Source organism: Scomber scombrus, chromosome 24, assembly GCF_963691925.1.
Source record: "Scomber scombrus chromosome 24, fScoSco1.1, whole genome shotgun sequence".
Lineage (NCBI taxonomy): Eukaryota > Metazoa > Chordata > Actinopteri > Scombriformes > Scombridae > Scomber > Scomber scombrus.
In genome coordinates, this window is record NC_084993.1 from 4,946,031 (window position 1) to 4,965,918 (window position 19,888).

A 19,888-nucleotide genomic window follows, 5' to 3' on the forward strand; every position below is an offset into this window, starting at 1 on the left:
AAGCATTAGTATTTCTCACATTTTCACAGTTGAATGACAGCGACAGCAGGCTGGTGTATGTTCTTTTTTAGGTTTTTTTCTATATCTTTTCAAACATGGCTTCAGAGTCAAAACACAGCCTCACTGTCAAATAGCATGTCAAGGAAAGGAAGGGGCAATACTTATTTAATTGCAAACCCTGTTACCAAGTAATTACCGTAAAAAAGATCTTCTTTGCGTTCATTTTTGGTACGGGATATTACATTACATTTTCAAATTTTCTCTTAATACTGGTGCATCCCCGCTGTCAGTGTTTGAATTATCCTACTCAGTCTTTCTTATTTGCCTCAGTAGGATCATTCAAACACTGCTTTAGGATTATTTGAGTGTTTCAATATGTTGAAATGCATCCAAGCGAAACATTTCAATTTGTATTTCGACATCACTTAATTACAAATACTGCTTCACACGTGTTACAAACCAAAGCAAAAAAACAAAAAAAAACAAACATAAAGCACGGTTTTACATGTTCATGTTCCAAGTCACTTCCTCTCTTTGCGGTCTGCCACTGGTGTGATATACTACAGCTTAAAGCTGTGCAAATGAGATCTGTAATGAAAACCAGCCACTCGTCAAATGCCGGTAAATATTGGTTGTTTTCTGTAAAGTCTGTCGGTTCTACCGGCAAACAATCTGTGTTGAATTAGAAACAATTATCTGTTCTTTATGTGATTAAACACGAAAAACTCCCAAACCTTCAAAAGGGATCCCGTGACACTGAATTGTGAGTTTAACTTCTAACTAACAAAGCTTTAGGGTATCACCTTCAGAGGCAAAGCAGGCAGGTGGAGAAGTGAGAGAGTGCAGGATTGGTTCAAAGACAGTGAGGAAGAAATGTTAACCATTGAAAACCACTAAATGTACAGCTCTGTCTGTTCTATTATTGGGTGTAATAAAATACACAGTAAGAAAACTGTTCTCCAGAGGGCCGCTGGGCATGATTTTCTATGTTAGCCACTGAAAGCCTATAGTATTAAATTACTGTGTAGTTACACTTCACCCAGTGTTACAGAAAAGGGAGCTGTACTGTAAAGAAAAAGCACTTTAAAAAAGGAATGAAAAACACAATAGGTCCAAGTCACTTCAGTTCCATTCAGAGGAATGATTGCGGATGAGTTTTTCCCCCCATTCATTCATTCATTCATTCATCCAGCTGTCTACTGTTTTGAATTCAGTGCTTCTTCTCTTGAGGAAGATTAAAAGGATACCTTGACACTACGAGAGAAATAAAGTAAACAAAAGACATTTCTTAACACCAGGGCTCGAGGGAAAAGTTGCTCTTTTAGTAAATATGTTGGTTAGAAAAGCAGCATTTTTCACTGAAACCTCCCCACCTTCTTCTTATTAGTATGTGGTTTAGCAGTATCATTTGGTTTCTGTGGTAAATGCTAACAATGCTAACCAAACGGGGTTTTTTTTCAAAGTAGCAGTCTGGTGAAGAAAAAATAAAATGCCACAGAGAGAAGAAAAAATGTCAAGGCATCCATTTAAGAAACAAAGAGAGTAACACAAAGATGGATCCCACAGTGTTTCCTCTACGTAGACAAAGTAGTGTCAATGCTACTGTTATTAATCCCCCTTTTCTCCCAGCTCACTGAGAGACATGAGTGAAAATCCCAATATTCATTATTCCAGTAATGCCATTTTATACAGTTATTACATTAGCAGTTAAGAATCTTCTGCAGAAGCTTCAAGTTTGATGACTATAGTTTTGCTAATGTACACTAGAAATGTAGGGAAACACTGCATCCTTCCATTCACTTCAATGCAGAGTCACTATGGGTTTTTTTTTTTATTCCTTCAATGATCCTTCCATCCTCTGCTCATATAAACAGGTAGTGTCTTTTCTGTCCTCTCTAACAAGACACAAGTCTCAGGTATCTTGTATGTTTCTCCTTCGTTTTTATGTAAATAAAATAAAAAAATCAACAGGTCTTCCCTCTTTTCAAAGGAGGACAACACATATACTCCTGATCTCTCTGTCCTTCTTCGCATCACTGGGATAATCATTTCCCTCTTCCTCCCCCTTTTTAGAACAGTACGTCTTCGTTGGTAATGAGCGTTTCCACCACCTGTCTCTGGTATCTGATGTCGTTGAGCGACGTCATAGCATCCAAATCGGGGGCTCGCATCAGTGTCGGACCGAAGACGATACCCAGGTTCTCGCTGGACATGAGGTTCTCCTTCTCACACTGGATGACTCTGGTGAAGAAAAGGGGGCAAGGATAATCAGAAGGGGAAATGGGAGACAAGGGATAGAAGAGCCCTATACCAAAACACTTAAGATGATGTGAAACCGCAATATGTGTGTTCAGACCTCTTGAGGTGAGCCATGAGGTATCGCAGCGACTCGCAGTGAGCTGGTGGCAGCAGCCTCAAGGCCTCATGGATAGACTCCAGGCGTTTTTCTGCGTCTGTAATCTCTGCAACAAACAACCCACACACACACAAATATTGAAAAACATGGATTAAAAGGAGAGGTGTTTCAGGAACCACGCACAAACACAGAAAGAAGGATTTATTAGCATATTAAAAAAATCCATTCACTCTTGCATCTTATGTAATGGGGTACAGAAAGCCTGAAGACCTACTTGCGGCTTCTATGAAGCGTGGGTAGGCATCATATGTGATGAGGGGAATAGGCAGCTCTCTGAAGTAGAGTTTGAGGGCTCCGGTGATGATGTTGATGTCCTCGTAGGCGCTTGAGGAAATATCCGCCTTTTCTCCGTCTGTAGAGCGAATCCATTGGTGAATCAAACAAAAGCGCAAAGGAGATGAAAGTTAGTCAAAGCGGTGAGAGAGTGTAGCGATTATTTGGGTTTTTTTGTGCACACTAACCTCTATCGAAAGCCAGCTTGACGTCTTCAATCAGCTCACTGAAGCCTGATATTCTGTACAAACCCTCTGACTGAAGACCTGGAAGCAGAGAATTGCATTAATAAAAAGCATTAACTGCACTTAAACTGTAGTGTGATTAAACATTTCTTTTAGTGCTGAAATAGTTGGCTTTAATTCAAGACTTTTTTCAAGGGAAAATGCCAAAAAGTTTCTATTTCTAGCACGTAAAATGTGAATATTTGCGTTTTCTATGATCAGAAATTGGATATATTTGGGTTTTGGACTGTTGTTTGAACAGAAAGACATTTTCAGACATTGTCTTTGGGCGTTGGGGAAATGTGAAATGCATTTTTAATATTTCCTGACATTTTGTTTAGTTGCAGCTGTTGATGAATGTTGATGCACAGCAATAGTTTCTTTCCTGTTGTGCCAGCGGATCAACTCAAGTAAACTGAGCTAAAGTGGATAAAGGAATTGAAGACAGTGCAGACAGTGAATATTGATTAGAGGACAAAAGAAAACATGACAAGCGAGACAGATTGGGGGTGGGGTGGGGGTCGGTTTCAGTTGGTGCTCCTGCTCCAGTCAAGTCCAATCACTTCACAGTCAGGTGTCTTTATTGATTTCACGTGTTAGTTTCACTCAAGACTCGAAATTTAGTCAATAAAATCCCGTCTGTGGCGGCTCTCTTATGAATGCTCAGGTCCCTCAGGGGAGGAATTGTCGCTCTCTCAGTCTATTACACACACACACACACACTGACAAACACACACATTACACTTACATGCCAGCATCGTGGGTGTTCTTGCTTATGGCTGCAGCAAACAATACTTAGTCTTGTTTTTTTGTCAACGTTATATAATCACTGACTCACTCACATTCATTCACACTCCTGCTTTTTCTCTCTTTCTCTCTCTCTCACCTCTGGCCTCGATTTCTTGTATGCACATGTCCACCACCATCGGCCTCTTGGCGTTGTGGGCTTTGACCAGCGTGGTTAGGTCGCAGCTGTAAACCTTCTTGACGTGCCTCAGGTCTGGCTGGCAATCGTTGGGCACCACCTTGGAGCACTGCTTGTGGACATTCAGCCCACAGTCTGACACAAAGAGAGACACAGAAAGGGGATCTGAAAATGGCTTTTCTGTAGCTGCAGTTATGTAAATGTATATGTAAATGTAAATGTAAATGTATGACTTTCCCCTGCTTCACACTGATTAGTAGCACCAACAGCAATATTACAACAATATCTGATATTTAATGTAAAATAACTATTTGGTTTAGTAAAAGTTGCATTAAAACACAAAGTCTAAACGTAGGCGTTTCAGAAACCCACATACACAGTGATAATCATGCTGCTGGTGTGTTCTTTGGAACCAAACTCCATCTTTTAACATTTATATCCATGAAACGCTGCGGATGAGTCAACAGCGAAAGTGACTAACTTTAGCCTGATGTCCCAGTTTCAAGTGAGAGAGAGAGAGAGAGAGAGAGAGAGAGAGAGAGAGAGAGAGAGAGAGAGAGAGAGAGAGAGAGAGAGAGAGAGAGAGAGAGAGAGAGAGAGAGAGGAGGCGCAACATGTCGAGCAAAGCAGTGGAGGCAAAAAAGGCAAAGATTAACAGCAGAGAAGAACGTCAATGACTGAAAATCAGCCAGTGTGAGGAAGGTGAAGGTGTGTGTGTGTGTGTGTGTGTGTGTGTGTGTGTGTGTGTGTTACCTGCACACTTGACTCCCTGAGCGATGAGACCCCACATGAAGTTGGCACAGTACTCACACCAGTGGGGGCCCCTAAATGTATGAACCTGGTTAGAGAGACGGAGAGAGAGGGAGAAGGTAATAAGATAATAATAAAAAAAAGAAAACAAATAGTCACACAAAATAATAATAATAATTGGAAAAATACATGAACTGAATAAAATTGTATATTTAAGAGGAAAGGGTAAGAGAAATATTACCTTTCTGTATACCTGAATGGAAATCCAGTCTGAGTACTAGTAATAACCTTTATTATAGACTATCAGGCTCTCACAAAAGAATGATGGACAGTGAATAGGAGGGCTCTCTAGTGAGAATAGAGTTTTAATCTGCTCATTTATTGTATAAATTGGCTGCACATAATGAAATGCTAATAACCTCACACACACACACACACACACACACACACACACACACACACACACACACACACACACACACACACACACACACACACACACACACACACACACACACACACACACACACACACACACACACACACACACACACTCTCTGTGTCCATGTGTGTTCTTCCACATTTCTCCAGAGCTCAGTCACTGAGGCTCTGACCTTTATGCTCCTTCTTAATGGCCACTAATAATTAACAATCTGGAAATGTGGGATTTGAAGCTTTGTTGTGAAGCAGTAAAAAGCTGACATATAAATGCATAAGTGTTTGTGTTCACTGTGTGTGTGAACATCCGGTGGTCTCTGAGGTGAATTTGAATAAGACCCCACGAGCTGAATCAGCGCTTTTAGCACACACACACACACACACATGTGCACAACACACACGCACACACATACACACAACATGATTTGAGGAAGCGAAGGAGTGGCTCACCTTGAAGTTGTGCACCTTCTCGTACTTGGGCGCCAAGTCGCTCTCCCTCAGGGTGGCCCGCCGCACCAGCGACGTGAGCTGTGAAAGGGCAAAAGATCGGATTGGTTGCCAGAAGGTGGAGGCAGGGGAGGTGGGCTTGGAGGGGGCCGGCCCTCGGTTGAGACGGGTCCCCGGCCCTGCTGTGGCGGGTGAGTCCGAGGTGCTGCTGGTGATCGGCAGCGAGGGAATGGAACCGCCGCTGACATTTAAACCGAGAGCGGCGGTAAACAAAGAACCTTTCTGACTTGCGTCCTTCTCAGCTCGCCTGCCTGACTGTTTTTTACCTCTCCTAACAACGTACGACTCTCGGCTCGGCATTGTGGTACGTGTAGTTCTGACGTGGATTTAGCTCCACCTCAGTTAAAATAAATTGCTTTTAAAACTACAATCTAATTAGACTTAAAAAAAAAAGAAGGAAATTCTCTCATATAGATGCTGTTAGAAATGATGAAAATAAGGAAGAAGTTGAAAACAGCAAAACAAGCAGACTCTCATAGAGAAATGAAACCGTTTAAACGCTCAACAACAACAACAAAAACAAAAACATCCCAAACTGAGGAGCCGTCACACGACCAATCCTGCTGTCTTAGCACCACAAAGATCAACCAATCAGATTAGCTCTGCATACTGATGTCGCTGCACTGTGAGACTCCAGATCAAAACAAGAATAAAAACACACAGAAAAACAAAAACCAGCCAGCGAATAATAAATCTTGGGATACAAAAAAAGAAGGAAAATCCTGAAATGAGTTCATTTGATAAATCTTCTCTTCATGGAAGGTGTGCCCAAAATCCTCCAGACCAGACTGATGCGGCAGAATGTGCATTCCTGGCTCTCGGTCTCGTGTAGGTGAGCGCTTCAGCCCACATGGCTCAGTGTGTGTGTGTGTGTTAATCCGCTTTCCTCTTCCTCTACACACACTCGCTAGGCAGAACCAGCAGAGGAGGAGGAGGAGGAGGAGGAGGAGGAGGGAAGGATAGAGGCGGAGAGAGAAAGGAGATGAAGAAGGAGGAGGAGGAGGGGAGTCGGGACAGAGCTACGACGCAGTAATGGATGAATTTAACAGGTCACATTGAGAGGAGAATGAACCAATAGGAAGGCAGCGATTGTTGTTGTTCGTCACCAATTCTGCCACCTCGATTGTCCCAGGAGGGAGAGAGAGAGAAGGAGCTGAAAAACAGACTATTTTATTCATTTGTTCACACTTTTTGTTCCTCTTTGTTTCCTTAGCTTTTTTTTTAATATTAATTTGAATTTTTAATCATTCTTGCCTTTAACATCCATCAGCTCTTCCTCCTGTATTTTCCAAATTCTCTAACACTTGTCTGCTGAGTAAACAATAGGAATTATAATAAACACTGAACTGTCATATTCTGCTTTATGTGTGTGTGTTCAAAAAACCAAAAAAACTAAAATTTGCACCATCTTATATCCTTATTTGGATTATTTTGGTCTTAAATTTAAAGGGTTCTCTGTTATTTTAGATCATACAAGGAGCATTATGCGTAATTTAAGGCTGGATTTTTCAGTTTTAATCCTTTTAAAATATGTTTTATATTATAATACAAATCTTATTTTGAGGAAAAGCAGTAACAAATAGAAAATGATTAATTACATTTTAAAAAATTGCCACAAAATGCTATTATAATGCACAATTCCATATTCATGTCACTAATCCTCAGCTCATATACACAACAGAGTGAATATGTATGACTGGCCATGGATATTTAATGATGTTTTCATTGCATGGAGATGGGGGGGTGGATGGTGGATGGTGGAGGGTGGATGGTGGATGGTGGATGGTGGAGGGTGCTGCCGGGTGGCTAACAAAAGACGTTCTCATAGAAAGAGACCAATGGAAAGAATAAGAGAGAAAACAACAGAACAAGAGGAAAAAAGCTCATACATGTATATTCATTAGGATATATTCTGATTTTCTGATCATAATTTTTTCAATATTTTCTATCAAATTGAAGTTGGATTGTGATCTTTACGCTCTTGCCACCTCATCTCACTGCCTTCCAGTCACCGTCCAGCGAATTCAATCTTACCACGTGCCTTTAAAATCAAAAATTTAAAAGCTCATCACCGCGGAGATGCCGTTATGACTCTCAGAGGGACTGTAAAACCGCGTTAAAGCCGCAATAAGAGCCGATTAGCTGCTCTGACGTATAAAATATGTATTTCTCACACGTCTTCCCATAGAGAGCCACCTCTGCTCTCAATGTCACAGCCACAGCCGTACTGCTTTGTCTGCAAATCCAGCCAATTACGAAAGCACGCACGTACACGGGACCACCCCCACACACACACACACACACACACACACACACACACACACACACACACACACACACACACACACACACACACACACACACACACACACACACACACACACACAAAAACACACACACACACACACACACACACACACACACACACAGGCAGACAGTGATGTATGAGTGTCAGTGTAGGTGGTCATGCACTGCAGGTCATACAAGGCCTCAGGAGGCTCAGCACTGGTGTAGCAGTTTGCAAACACCACACCTACTTTGCTATGAGGCTGTTGGTGTGTGTTATACATGTTTTTGTGTGTGTGTGTGTGTGTGTGTGTGTGTGTTTTTTTTTATTACATGTGTTTGTGGGTGTGTAGTTCTGCAGTAGGATCTGCATCTACTGCCTTGTTTTCCTGCATCCACCTGCACACACACACGCACGGCCGCAGAACTAAAATGTACATTAAATGCTGCCCACTGTGATGACCATGGGTGGCACGCAGAAACCTCGCATCTCCAATTTGCGCCAAATTGGTTTCAATCCTCTGAAAAAGCAAGTATCTCCACCTCTAGGAAAAAGTTTCCAGCTTGTCTGTGAGATAAAAACTAAACACAGAAAATCAAATTACACGACAAAATCTGAATACTTTTAGGTTTCTGCAGGCAAGCAGCTGTTATGTAATTTTACTGCAGAGCCCTTGGCTGGAGGCCATCTCTCCTCTGCATCCATCCTCCTCCTCCTCCTCTTTCTTCATCTCCTTCTCCATTCAGCATGTTCCTCGACTCTCATCCTTCCATCCTACAGCAACTAACTCTGACTTTACAGGGTATCTAAACATTCTGTTCTTGTGTATTCTGATGGTCAGATGTTATGCATTATTAATTATATAACTTATTTATGCAGGTTAAGTTTAAGAGATCGCCCACAGCAGAAATGCAGTAATCTTCCTCAGAAACTGACATTTTCTAACATTTCATTCTTCTATCTTCTACATTCAGTTGCAGATGACAGAAATAAATCCACTCGAAACCCCCTCATCTCCCACTCCTCTTCTGAGTCACTGCATCCTCAACACCAGTGTCCATCTCAGTGTTCCTACACATTTTTTCACTGTCCTGATAATAATTTGTTCCTCACTTTTCAACAGTTTCCTACTACAGGCAAAGACAATGATGAATACACAGATGTGTCTACAAGTTGCGAACAAGTCGATTTGTCTTTAGAAAGTGAATTTTTAAGGGTCCCTTGATTGGGGAATGCTTTTGTCTGTAGCTCCGACGAGGCATGAAGCCAAAACTTCTTTGCCAACAACACAATATATGTTAATTAGTGAATGCTTTTGGCTGGGGTTCCTATACAGTTTCCAGAGTGATGAGTTTTGAGGATATCGATTGATATTCAGTATGATTCCTTATTGTGCAGCATCCAAAAACGACATCATATCACTCTGTAGCGAGAGAGTCTTCCTCCAAATGACATTCAATTGATTATTGAAAGTAAAAAATCAGTGTATACTTGTGTGTGCGTGTCCTCACCCTCTCCTCTGTGCTGTGGTCGTCTTTGACTGGAACAGGTCCGTCGGGTGCCTCGGGGCTGATTGGCAGGTGTTTCTTCAGGGTGGGCTCCTGGTTCAGGGTGGTGTAGCCCACGTGTTCATAGATAGGGTTTATGGTCATCTTAGCGATGTACTCTGCTGCCTGAGAGAAGAGACAGTGACTGTAAATAAGCAAGTCCCTTTCATACACTTTAGATCACTTCTGTGTCAAAAGTGACATGTATTTATTGCTAGAGTAGGTATAAGAAGAAAGGAGAGAGACACACCTTCGTCTCGATGTAGAGTGTGATGAGGCCGTCTGTGACCAGGTCGTGGATGGACTCGAACCTTTTCTCTCCAACAAAGTGCTTCCCGTCATGGTAGAGGCGGAAATTTCTAGTCTGGTTCCCAAACCTGGATGGGATGGAGGGAATAGATTCTTAAAACACTGTCCGGGCATTATTTGACAGGGCTGGATAACTCTTTTTCCTCTCATACTATTTACAAACAGAATAGAGGAGTCTACAACCACTTTAGCAGCTCTGTGAAAATGATCTGCTGGTGTTGGAGTAATCCTCTGGAAACCATGAATGCCGGCACTAAATTTCTTTTAAATCCACTTGATAGTTCATAGTTCTGATAGTTATTTCACTAAAAATAACCACTGCTGCTGCTAGAGGAATTGTCAGGGGATCAACAAGTTATTAGGATTCATCCTGAGGGGAGCCTGTACAAAGTTTGATAGCAATCCATTCAGTGGTTGTTGAGATATTTCAGTTTGGACGACGCTTTTTGCTTCTTTGTCCAAGATTATAAAATCACACACACACAAATAGTTCAGCCCTTCAATCAGATAACAAAGAGTCAGAGGAGTAGCACAAACTCAGAGCGACAGAACTGTGACAGCCACACAGATCCTGAACTGGGCCAACGCATTATCTCCTCCTTAGTGGATCACCATGAAACCACTGTTGAGATAAAACAGCACCGCTAGATCATTAACCCAAAATCCAACCTTTCCTTTTTCTGCCTGCCCGGAGTGGGACTCTAGTTTATGAAGGAGTATTTATGGAAGGTAATTAGAACCACAGGGATGAGAAAGAGAGAGGGAGAGAGAGAAAGAGAGAGAAAGAGAGAGGGACAGCAAATAGAGAGAAAGATGGTCAGGTGGAAAGAGCGACACGACTATGAATAGAGCATGCTGACCCAAAACCAAACTGTGCTCCACTTCAAATGAAGCAATGAGCCCATTTAAAAAGTGTGACATCTACTCTGAGAAAACGATAGCACATATTGATGTAAGACTGACACCAACAGAGGTTATTTGTTAACAGGATAAAAAGGTAAACTGGGTAATTTTTGCTTTCTAAATACTGTCCACTAGAAATCTGGTAGCTATAGATTAGATTAGACTAGATTAGGCCAGTTTCCACAAACTATCACTCCCTCACGCTCTCATCTCTCCTCACGAGGAGCAGATCGGTAAGTGAAGCCATGTGAGTTGAGAGATGAGCGCCTCTGAGCAGCTTAAAAGTTCAACGAGGTGCTTCTAACTTGAGGGATAAACCACCTCACACCTCACAGCGACCCCGCACGCTCTCTTTTCTTTGCCTTGTCATACAGAGAAATATCCCAAAATCACATCTGATGAAAACTTTGATGGCAGGTAGATAAAATGTAAATGCTGCTTAATACAAATGAGTGGAGGCATTTTCTTCCTAACTTAAGCAGATTTTCTGGACTTTTGTTGTTTTTCTGCTTGTGGTTCATTTTCTAATAAATGCATTGAAGTCATTGGCTCAAAACGAAATAATCCAATCACTCTAACTTCCATAAACATACCTTAGAGCCAGCGTGTATGTGCCCGGCTGTCTCTGACTCTCTCTGATGAGGTAGCTGCCTTCGGCCTGACTCAGCAACTGGTCGGCTTCTTCTCTTGAAATCATCCCGTGGTACCTGGATATAAAAAGAAGAAGGAAAAACACTGTATCATGAGGAATTTTGTTGAATTTGTTAGATTAATGTTTGCTTTGGTGTGCAGACAGAGCACTGTTGGGTAGCTTTGCTTCCGATTTAACAATTAAGTACAAAAAATACTCCCTATATTTTTGTTTTGATGTATGTGAGAAGCATGACTTTGGATTAAAAGGTAGAAAAAATAAATGTAAAGTAGGTGAAGATGGATCCAAAATTACACAAATCACAGATAAAAAGAGGGCCAACTTACTCTCTTCCATAGTATTTAGGTCGGTTGTCCACCTGCAGGAAAAAGAGAAATATTCGTTTTTTATAAAACAACTAAAAAGGTGGAAGAATTACACCCATCTGCAATAACAGACTTGTAAAATTCAGGAAGAATGTGCCAAAAGTTTCAACTGGTAAATGCGCCATAAAACACAATAATAGATTATTTATCCCTCCAAAGACAGTGGCTCAGAAACTAAACAAACTGTGGGCCCTTTGAGACTTGTGGGACTTAAATGTAAAACCTTGCTTGGCAACAAGCGTGCAGGCGTGTGAGCTGGCGAGCTTGTGTGGGCGCGGAAAATATTGCACGACTCAGATAAAAAGCGGCACAGAACATTCTGTTGTTCTCGACAAAACTGCTGTCGAGCCAATAAATCAACAAAGAGGCAACAAACAGCAGTGAATATTAATTTGGGCGCTGTGTATATGTGTATGTGTGTATGTGTGTGTGTGTGTGTGTGTGTGTGTGTGTGTGTGTGTGTGTGTGTGTGTGTGTACGAATAAAGAGATGAAATTGGAGGCAGAAAGTAAATTTCAGAGACTAAGAACAAGAAATAATCTGCCGTGTACTTATGTTAGCTGTGCACGTGCACCTCTGGACACCAACCAATACTGCTCTGAGGCCTGTCAGTAAGCCATGCATGGAGCACACAGACTAACAACCATTACTAATGCTCAATAGACGTCCATGACCGCACATTAAGCAGTGCCTAGCTCAAGAGAAACATATTTCCAATCTCTGCTGTATATTATTTTAAATGAAATACACTTAAAAGTTATTTAAGAGGCAAATGTCAGAAGAGGAGAACTATTATTACTCAGGTCTACGGACAAATTGTCTAAAAAGAAACAGGAAAGATGACTCTGATTCACAAACTTATGCCACAAAATGACAAAGAGACGTCAGGTCAGGTCATCTTTACTATATCAGGCCAATTCAATTCCACTAATTCCAATAAACAATAAAAGTCCCAAATACTGCGACTCAATAAGTGACTTAAAATGATTAACCAATTATGACAACTGTTGTCTAATGATTTAATGATCAATTCACAATCATTTTCAGCTCTAACTCACCATATCTGACATTCTGTCTATAGGCTGCTGGACTGTAAGTTACTGGCTGTGTGAGCCTTAAGCACAATTGCATTTGCACTACCTCCACTGGCACATATTCCGTCTGTCGTACATCTGACGGCTAGACAATCACTTCACTGCTGGGTTTTTATTCTTTTATTCTTGTATTTGTTTTCTATGTGTCGTATAAGCTACTGGATGCTTAAATTTCCCTTGGGATCAATAAAGTTTCTTCCTTCTTTCCTATCTATTTACTTTATTCCTTGCTTATTTTTGTGATTTTAATGTCATTTTACTGTTTTTACAATAATCTACTGATCTACAGGCTTTAAAGCACAGCCTTCCACAAAATATAAAAAGTAGCAGCCATATTGGAGTGTTTATTGGTGCTTTATTAAACCACATATGGCTGAAGTCCCAACAGACAACACTGGTCTGCTGGTAGCAGGGGGACGGGGACGGGGAAGGGGGGGGGGGGGGGGGGGGGGGCTCCTCCACTCTGTCTGTCTGTCTCCCAATCTGTGTGCTTTAAACTGGGTCAGCACCGACTACCTGACCAGACCAGGGCATTAAATCCAACACATGTTCATTTTTCAGCTTCTATAAACACACACACACACACGCGCATATCACGCTATCCATCCCCCATCTTTAATCCCCCTTGGATTCCCGAAAACACACACATCTGGTGGTTGTCTCCCCTGTGGGCAGATGTGCTGGTGTATAGGCTTTAAATGGGCATCAGCAACGTGCCACCTGGGTTCCCTCGGCTAGGACCGCAGTGTCCTTTCTGGGGAATAAATGGGTACTCGTATGTCACCATGCAGAAATAATCTAACCACTAGTCACTAAGCGAGCTCCATTTTTTCCTATTGTACTTGTTTCTCTGCTAAAACCTAATGAAGGAGAACAGGGTTAAACATGACAGAAGCTGAGTGCTTCAAAAGAAAAGTACAAATACACTAAGTTAAATTGTCTTTAGTAATAGCAGTGCTACTTTTCAACATGACAGAAAAAAAATCATGCTGTGTTTCTCAGTTTTAGATGCAGACTGTAGACGATTTAACAGATGCCTTTGCTGAGGACAATGGATTGTTGAACTACAGCAGAAACAATCAGCTACAAGTCAAGTCAGCAAATAAAGTCTCTGAGGACACACACGCACACACACAATGAAGCATTTAGCTTACTCCAGGATTCATTCATGCATAATTGTTTCTGTTGGTTAAGATCACATGTAAGTGCTGTTGGGAGCAGCAACTGTACACAGCGTTGAGAAATACATAATAGTACTACATTTAATTTGTTCCGCACTTTTCTTTCATATTGAAACTCAACATAAAGAAATCAGTGGTAAGAGTTAAGATGAAAAAGCTTTCCTGAATAGAAACGTTTTGGGGCCTTTAAAACAAAAAGAAACTAGGGTCTGTGCTGCCCTCAGATGGTTAGGAGGGTTGTTTCAGCAGATCTGAAGGCTCGGTCCCCCATGGGCTCCCAGAGGAGTACGATACTGGCAGATCAGAGGGTGCAGAGGATTGTGCTATGATCAGTTCCTATAGGTGGGGAGGCGCATTTCCGTTGATGAATATGTGAGTAGAAGGACTTTGAAATCAATCCTGAAGAAGACAGGGAACCAGTGCGATGAAAACAGAAGTTGTGGTTTATTGTTCATGTTTTCATGCTGACATCAGGATCCTGGTACTGGAGCGTCTTGATCCAGAGATGTCTTATATGGTCATCAAAAGTCAGCTGAAACCTTACACCCAGATTAGTGACTGAGGAGGAAAGGGGGATGTTCGGGCTATGAAAAGTGAGATAAGGTATGGGGGATGATTGAGTCTACCAGTCCAGTGGTGGTGTGGATGCGATCTAAGATGATAGCGTGATCCACAGTGTCAAATGCTGTGCTCAGATCAAGGAGAATTGAGGGAAAAAGGGACTCTGCATTAGCTGCCATCAAAACCCTTAGCAAATCCACAAACCCCAGTAGAGAAAGTAGGAAGCACTTTACAATGAATAATCCAAAATCCAAAATCCCAGTAGACAAGATAGGCAGTACTTTACTTTAGTTAATCCAAAATCAACCAGTTTGATAGAGTGTATTTCATCTCAGGGAGCGTTCACAACACACAGACAGGAAACAGACAGCTCAAGTAAAATAGAGGAAGGCCATGTTAATCACAAGAGCAGTGACGTTCACAGTCAATTGCCTATTTAGCAAATTAGAGAGGAAGCCAGAATGAGCCAGCAATCCCTCATAATAAAGAATAACCCTTTTTCTCCTACCGCAACATAAGCCCCAAAACAAATCTTGTACTTTTGGTTGCCGTGATAATCCCCTAATATGTGTAGATACAAAGTAATGGGATTTCAAACTTAATGCCAGACCTCCTGAGGGTGCTGTGGGTCTAATTCAAATATAACATCTGGCAAGGGACGTCCGAAAAAAATACAGAAAAGTGGCCCACTGACCGCACCTGTGCTCAGATTTCTCCTTCAGGCTGTAACTATAAAAAGGGAATAACATTTGTCTTTGTGGATCAACAGAGGCAGAATGCTCTGACACTGCCTCATACCCATGGAGTTAATTTATTAATGCTACCTCACTGCAATATCAAAAGCATCAAAACTCGGCTTGGCTGATGTCTGGGAAGTGTGTTCTCACCTCACAGGTACAGGTGAGTCTGCGTGGGTGAGGTGCCTCCTGCTGGAGCTGGTACACTGTGACAGAAAAAACGACAGCACCATCAGTATAAAGCATGTTTATAAAAGGGTTTGATACCTTTCGGGTTCTGTGATGTATGAATTTAATCAGTGACTCATAATGTGATGCAGTTACATCAATTTGCAGAACTGGTGCAGTTCTCCATTTACAAGAGTTTCACTTCTACAATTAATGTGATAAAGGCAGTATTGGTCAATACTCAGTATAAAGCATGTTTAGAAAAGGGTTTGATATGGACAACAATGAATAATAATAAGTAGAAATATTCATAGGTACTTACAGTAGGACTTCCACACTGGTGGTCTGTATTCATCATGATCTAAAGGACAGAAAAAGCACATTTACTCAAGCTTAATTTCCTTTGCCACAGCACCCCCAGGTGGATAAAACCTGGTAGTGAACAGTGCTGATTTTATCTGTCTCAACTTTGATATGAATCAGACAAGACAGGATGAGGATTCGCTGTCTCATTTAATCTCTTTCTGATGTTAAATTAATGAAATAAGAGAGCATCTAATTGAGAATTCAGGGAGAGCTTTCTGTAAAAACAAAAGCAGACATCTTACATTCAATCATGATTACTGATCATTGATTAACACTCGGTGCTGGGAAGTAACAACAGGAATTCCCACCAACCACACGAATTTGAATTTTATGACTAAATATGGAAATCGCTATTAACGCCAAACAAATAGTTGTTTAAAAAAAAAAGAAAAAACTGAAAGGTTATAAAGACAGCAAGATGTATGAAGTCAGCGCTTTTTATTTTCTTTGGTTTAAGCGCAATTACTTTGGAATATTAGACTGATTAATGATGCACTTTGCCACAATAAAACACTGCACTTAAGCACCTTAATAAATGAATCTACTCTGCAGAGCATAAAAAGCTGTGAAAGATTCATTCATGTTTAGACAGAAAACGGATGGCTTGTAAATTACCTCTCCGTGCGATGTTCATCTTTCTTTACACTCAGACGGCTTCTCGCTGTCACCCCCCTCAGGCGTACGCTTCTTAATTGGATAGCAACGATATAACTGTGTTTCAACACTGCCTGCTCAGCTCTAGCACACCGTAAACAACACTGGCATTAATATTAGCGTAACTGTGACTCAGAGATAGATTAGATACTAAGAAGAACAGAGTTGTTTTCAGGCTCCAGGCACTCATTTGGAGTTTGGATGAACTCTGCAACAGCTACTGAGCAATTTCCTTAAATATCCTCCTCCCTACGTGATTATTGTGAAATCCTTCCGTGTTCTGTGCTGCATGTATTTAATCAGTTACTCATAATATGATGCAGTTGTATAAATTTGCAGAACTGGTGCAGTTCTCCATTTCAATTTTTAGTATACATGTAATGAAGGCAGTATGGGTCAAATAGAGTTAGTTTGTGTTTCTGTTCCTTATGTTGAGCAATGTTTTCATCTAGAAAATACAAAGATTAAAATAATAACAGCAATTAAAGCAGAAGCGGGCCATTCCTACAGTGAAAAGCAACTCTATAACTAATCCTTGAATCAGCCAAACATTAAATTCAAACTTTATTCCTGCCTCTTGAAAAAAATCAATATTAGAGTTATTATGTGATGATATCCTATACTTTGGCCAACATCTTGCAAATTCAGCCTTAAGCTGTCTTCCACCTTCTCCGCAGCGGGAGAACTAAACAGCCTGTTTCCTGTCTTAGCGTACTCTGTGTTCACTCCACAAGCCTTATCTATTCAAAACTCGTCGTCCCAGTATCCTGTCTTCAAAATAACTTCCAAGTCCTCCCCAGGCAAAGCTTCTCACCCTCCTACTCAAAGCAGCGTACCCTCAGGGATAGACAAACTCACAAGAAACCAGACAAAACATATCAACTACACACAGTGTCCGCAGACAGAGAAAGTAACACAGTCAAGGGCATTTTCACTGAATTGTGTAGAAGTACAATTGTGTAATATGTTGGCACTTCAGCTGAGCATATTTATTTGTGTGTTTTGGTTTTACCCTGCTACAATGGAAAGAGGAACATCACCATATTCTTCCTGCAGCTTAAATTTGTCATCACATTGGAGACAAAGGTTTTACATTAAAATGCCCTAAAAGGGTCATAAAATATTATGCACTGTCATAGTTTTAACTGCCCAACAGGAGTAGCTGTAATTTGGCTTGACACCAAATAGACCACAATTAAGGGACACTGCTTGCACCACTTAAATCTGAATGAGATCATTCTTTATAATGAGTAACTTTTGATGCATTTTACTGCTAATAATCTGTTGTATATTCTAGTATACAATCATCTACAATACATCAGTGGTGGAAGAAGTATTAAGAGCCTTTACCTAACTAAAAGTAGTAATACCACAATATAAAATAAACCAAAAAGCCCTGCATTATGTACTTAATTACAATTACCCCTGTGCATTACTGTGTAAGCAGCATTTCCATGCTGTAGTGAGCTTGGTGAGGGTAAAGCTTATTTAATTACTTTATACAGTATGTAGTCTAATATATAAAAAGGTATTAAATTATATAAACCATGTAATATGTATTTAAAATCTGAATCTAAGTATAATTGTTAAATACATTTAGTGGAGGAAGATGTATGATATTTCACATGTGGTGCAGTAGAAGTAGCATAAAAAGGAAAATACTTTCATATGCAGTATGCATTGAACCAGCCACAAACAAAGAAAATACACGTACACAAAAAACACAAAATTAATACACACAGATAAGAAAACAATAGCCAACATCTGAGGTGTCATGCTCCTTACCAAACACATTTAGGGCCATCTTGAGTCTGTGATTTGATGATGATGAACAATTAAAAACAAGCAGATCCACTTAGTTTAAAATCCTGAAAGAGAGCAGACAAATAAAAGAATAAGCAGAGAGGATTAGACAGCTGCATGCGGTGAGCTACCTTGGCTAATTTGTGAAAACAGCTGAGTAACGTTAAACAATAAATGATCTGGCATCAGATTAAACGAGAGCTAACGTTAGCGCTTACTTTAGTTGGCAGGCTGCTAAGGGGATAAAAAAAACCGAACTGGCTGCTGTCTTAACGTGTTTAAACCTTGGAGGAGTTTTCTTTCTTTTGCAATAAAAATAAAACAATTGGAAACAATGCATTGGTTTATTAATTTAAGCGTTAACTAATAATACGTAGTACTCACATTCACATCCATTCTACATTGTGATCGCCATCTTGCTGTGTCACGTGAATAGTCTCGCCCTCTCTCTCTCCCTCAGTCTCTCGCGCTCCAGAGTAACTATAGCAACGGACCTACACGACGAAGGAAAGACGTTTATTCCCTATTTAAAGCGGTTTTTATATATTTATAAGATAGTTAGCTTACGTTCTGTTTCGTGGTCATGTCGGTTTTTTAGTTGGCGGCTTGAATTAAAGCTTTTTTTGTTTAAATTTAAAAGAGAAACAGCGTACAGGAGCCTCTGGATAATTACCAAAGTGGACACGTCTGGTCAAGATGAATGTAACGTATAAAACTGACGTAATTTTTACCGGGAATTCATGGCCGGTTAGCTCAGTTGGTTAGAGCGTGGTGCTAATAACGCCAAGGTCGCGGGTTCGATCCCCGTACGGGCCAACTACGTTTTTCCTCTTTTTAACGCTAAATGGTTGGCATTACATGTAGGCCATACTGTCTATAAAACACAATCAATACAGTAATACTAATATAATTTTAAGTAAAATGAACAGTAAACATGTACTGCAAACTCTCAATAAACAAATTCACATAAACATATATATATATATATATATTAGCCTACATGTCTGAAAAGGAGTAGGAGGAAGTATACACTAGGCTACTAAATGCGCCTACCCCTTCTTCATAACTCAATTTTTATATATCACAACCAAGTACCCCAATACTATTTATGTACAACGCAAATAGCCTATACACCCACTGTCAATCAGATATAATTTAGACAATTGGCTCAGTATTATACCAACACTTCCGCTTCACTAGCCTATAACTCTTAAAAAGATTTTTTGTACCTATCCTTGAATTGATTTGTACTTGGACTTTGCTTGATTTTTCTATCCAAACCATCCCACAAACCATTTTGAAATAAACAGCACAATATGTGAGTAAGCAGCATGTTAATGTTGTAGCTGCTGGATGTGGAGTTAATTTCAGCTAGTTTAGTCCATTGGTTCCCAACTTGGGGGTCAGGCCCCTCCAAAGGTTCTCCAGATAAATATGAAGGGTTGTAAGATGATTAATGGGAGATGAAAGAAGAAAAAACAAAGTTTTGAACAGAGATGTGTTTTCATTTATTGGATTTTTTTCTCTAATGTTCGATTTTTGCTGAAATATTGGATCATTTGAACATTTATTGAAATGAAACCATGTGAGAAGTTTAAAGGGATAAATCACTATGTTGTGGAGCTTTTAACAACTCACAGACATCTGAAATATGACCCAGAATACAAACTGCTTTTTGTAAGACGTCAAAAGCAAAAAAAAGTTGGAAACCACTAGTTTCAAATGTGT

The 19,888-nt window shown here is 40.5% G+C and overlaps 1 protein-coding gene across 3 annotated transcripts; it reads right to left on the reverse strand.

Annotated features, from left to right (window-relative positions):
• Window positions 1-1,079: 1,079 nt before the first annotated feature.
• On the reverse strand, window positions 1,080-18,225 carry LOC134006642 (N-chimaerin-like). 3 transcript variants are annotated; one of them, XM_062445585.1, is made up of 14 exons: window positions 18,143-18,225; window positions 15,660-15,698; window positions 15,320-15,375; window positions 11,558-11,589; window positions 11,173-11,286; window positions 9,618-9,744; window positions 9,332-9,493; window positions 5,477-5,554; window positions 4,592-4,676; window positions 3,800-3,973; window positions 2,878-2,955; window positions 2,631-2,768; window positions 2,357-2,462; window positions 1,080-2,241 (listed from the first exon to the last, which is right to left on the reverse strand). In XM_062445585.1, exons 1-14 carry the CDS (start codon window positions 18,159-18,161, stop codon window positions 2,070-2,072), a joined length of 1,380 nt encoding a protein of 459 aa, XP_062301569.1. In that variant the 5' UTR covers window positions 18,162-18,225; the 3' UTR covers window positions 1,080-2,069. The 3 variants fall into 3 exon arrangements, with proteins under 3 accessions (XP_062301569.1, XP_062301568.1, XP_062301567.1); XM_062445584.1 differs by lacking the exons at window positions 9,332-9,493; window positions 9,618-9,744; window positions 11,173-11,286; ... (2 more) ...; window positions 15,660-15,698; window positions 18,143-18,225 and adding an exon at window positions 5,720-5,833 and having other exon boundaries at window positions 5,477-5,611; XM_062445583.1 differs by lacking the exons at window positions 9,332-9,493; window positions 9,618-9,744; window positions 11,173-11,286; ... (2 more) ...; window positions 15,660-15,698; window positions 18,143-18,225 and adding an exon at window positions 5,710-5,833 and having other exon boundaries at window positions 5,477-5,628.
• Between the last annotated feature and the right edge of the window lie 1,663 nt (window positions 18,226-19,888).

Coding starts and splice junctions, on each gene's coding strand:
- LOC134006642 (XM_062445585.1), bottom strand. Junction 11,590..15,319: donor GACTCACCTGTACCTGTGAG/GTGAGAACACAC, acceptor TTTTTCCTGCAG/GTGGACAACCGACCTAAATA. Junction 5,555..9,331: donor ACCACAGCACAGAGGAGAGG/GTGAGGACACGC, acceptor GCCCTTTCACAG/CTCACGTCGCTGGTGCGGCG.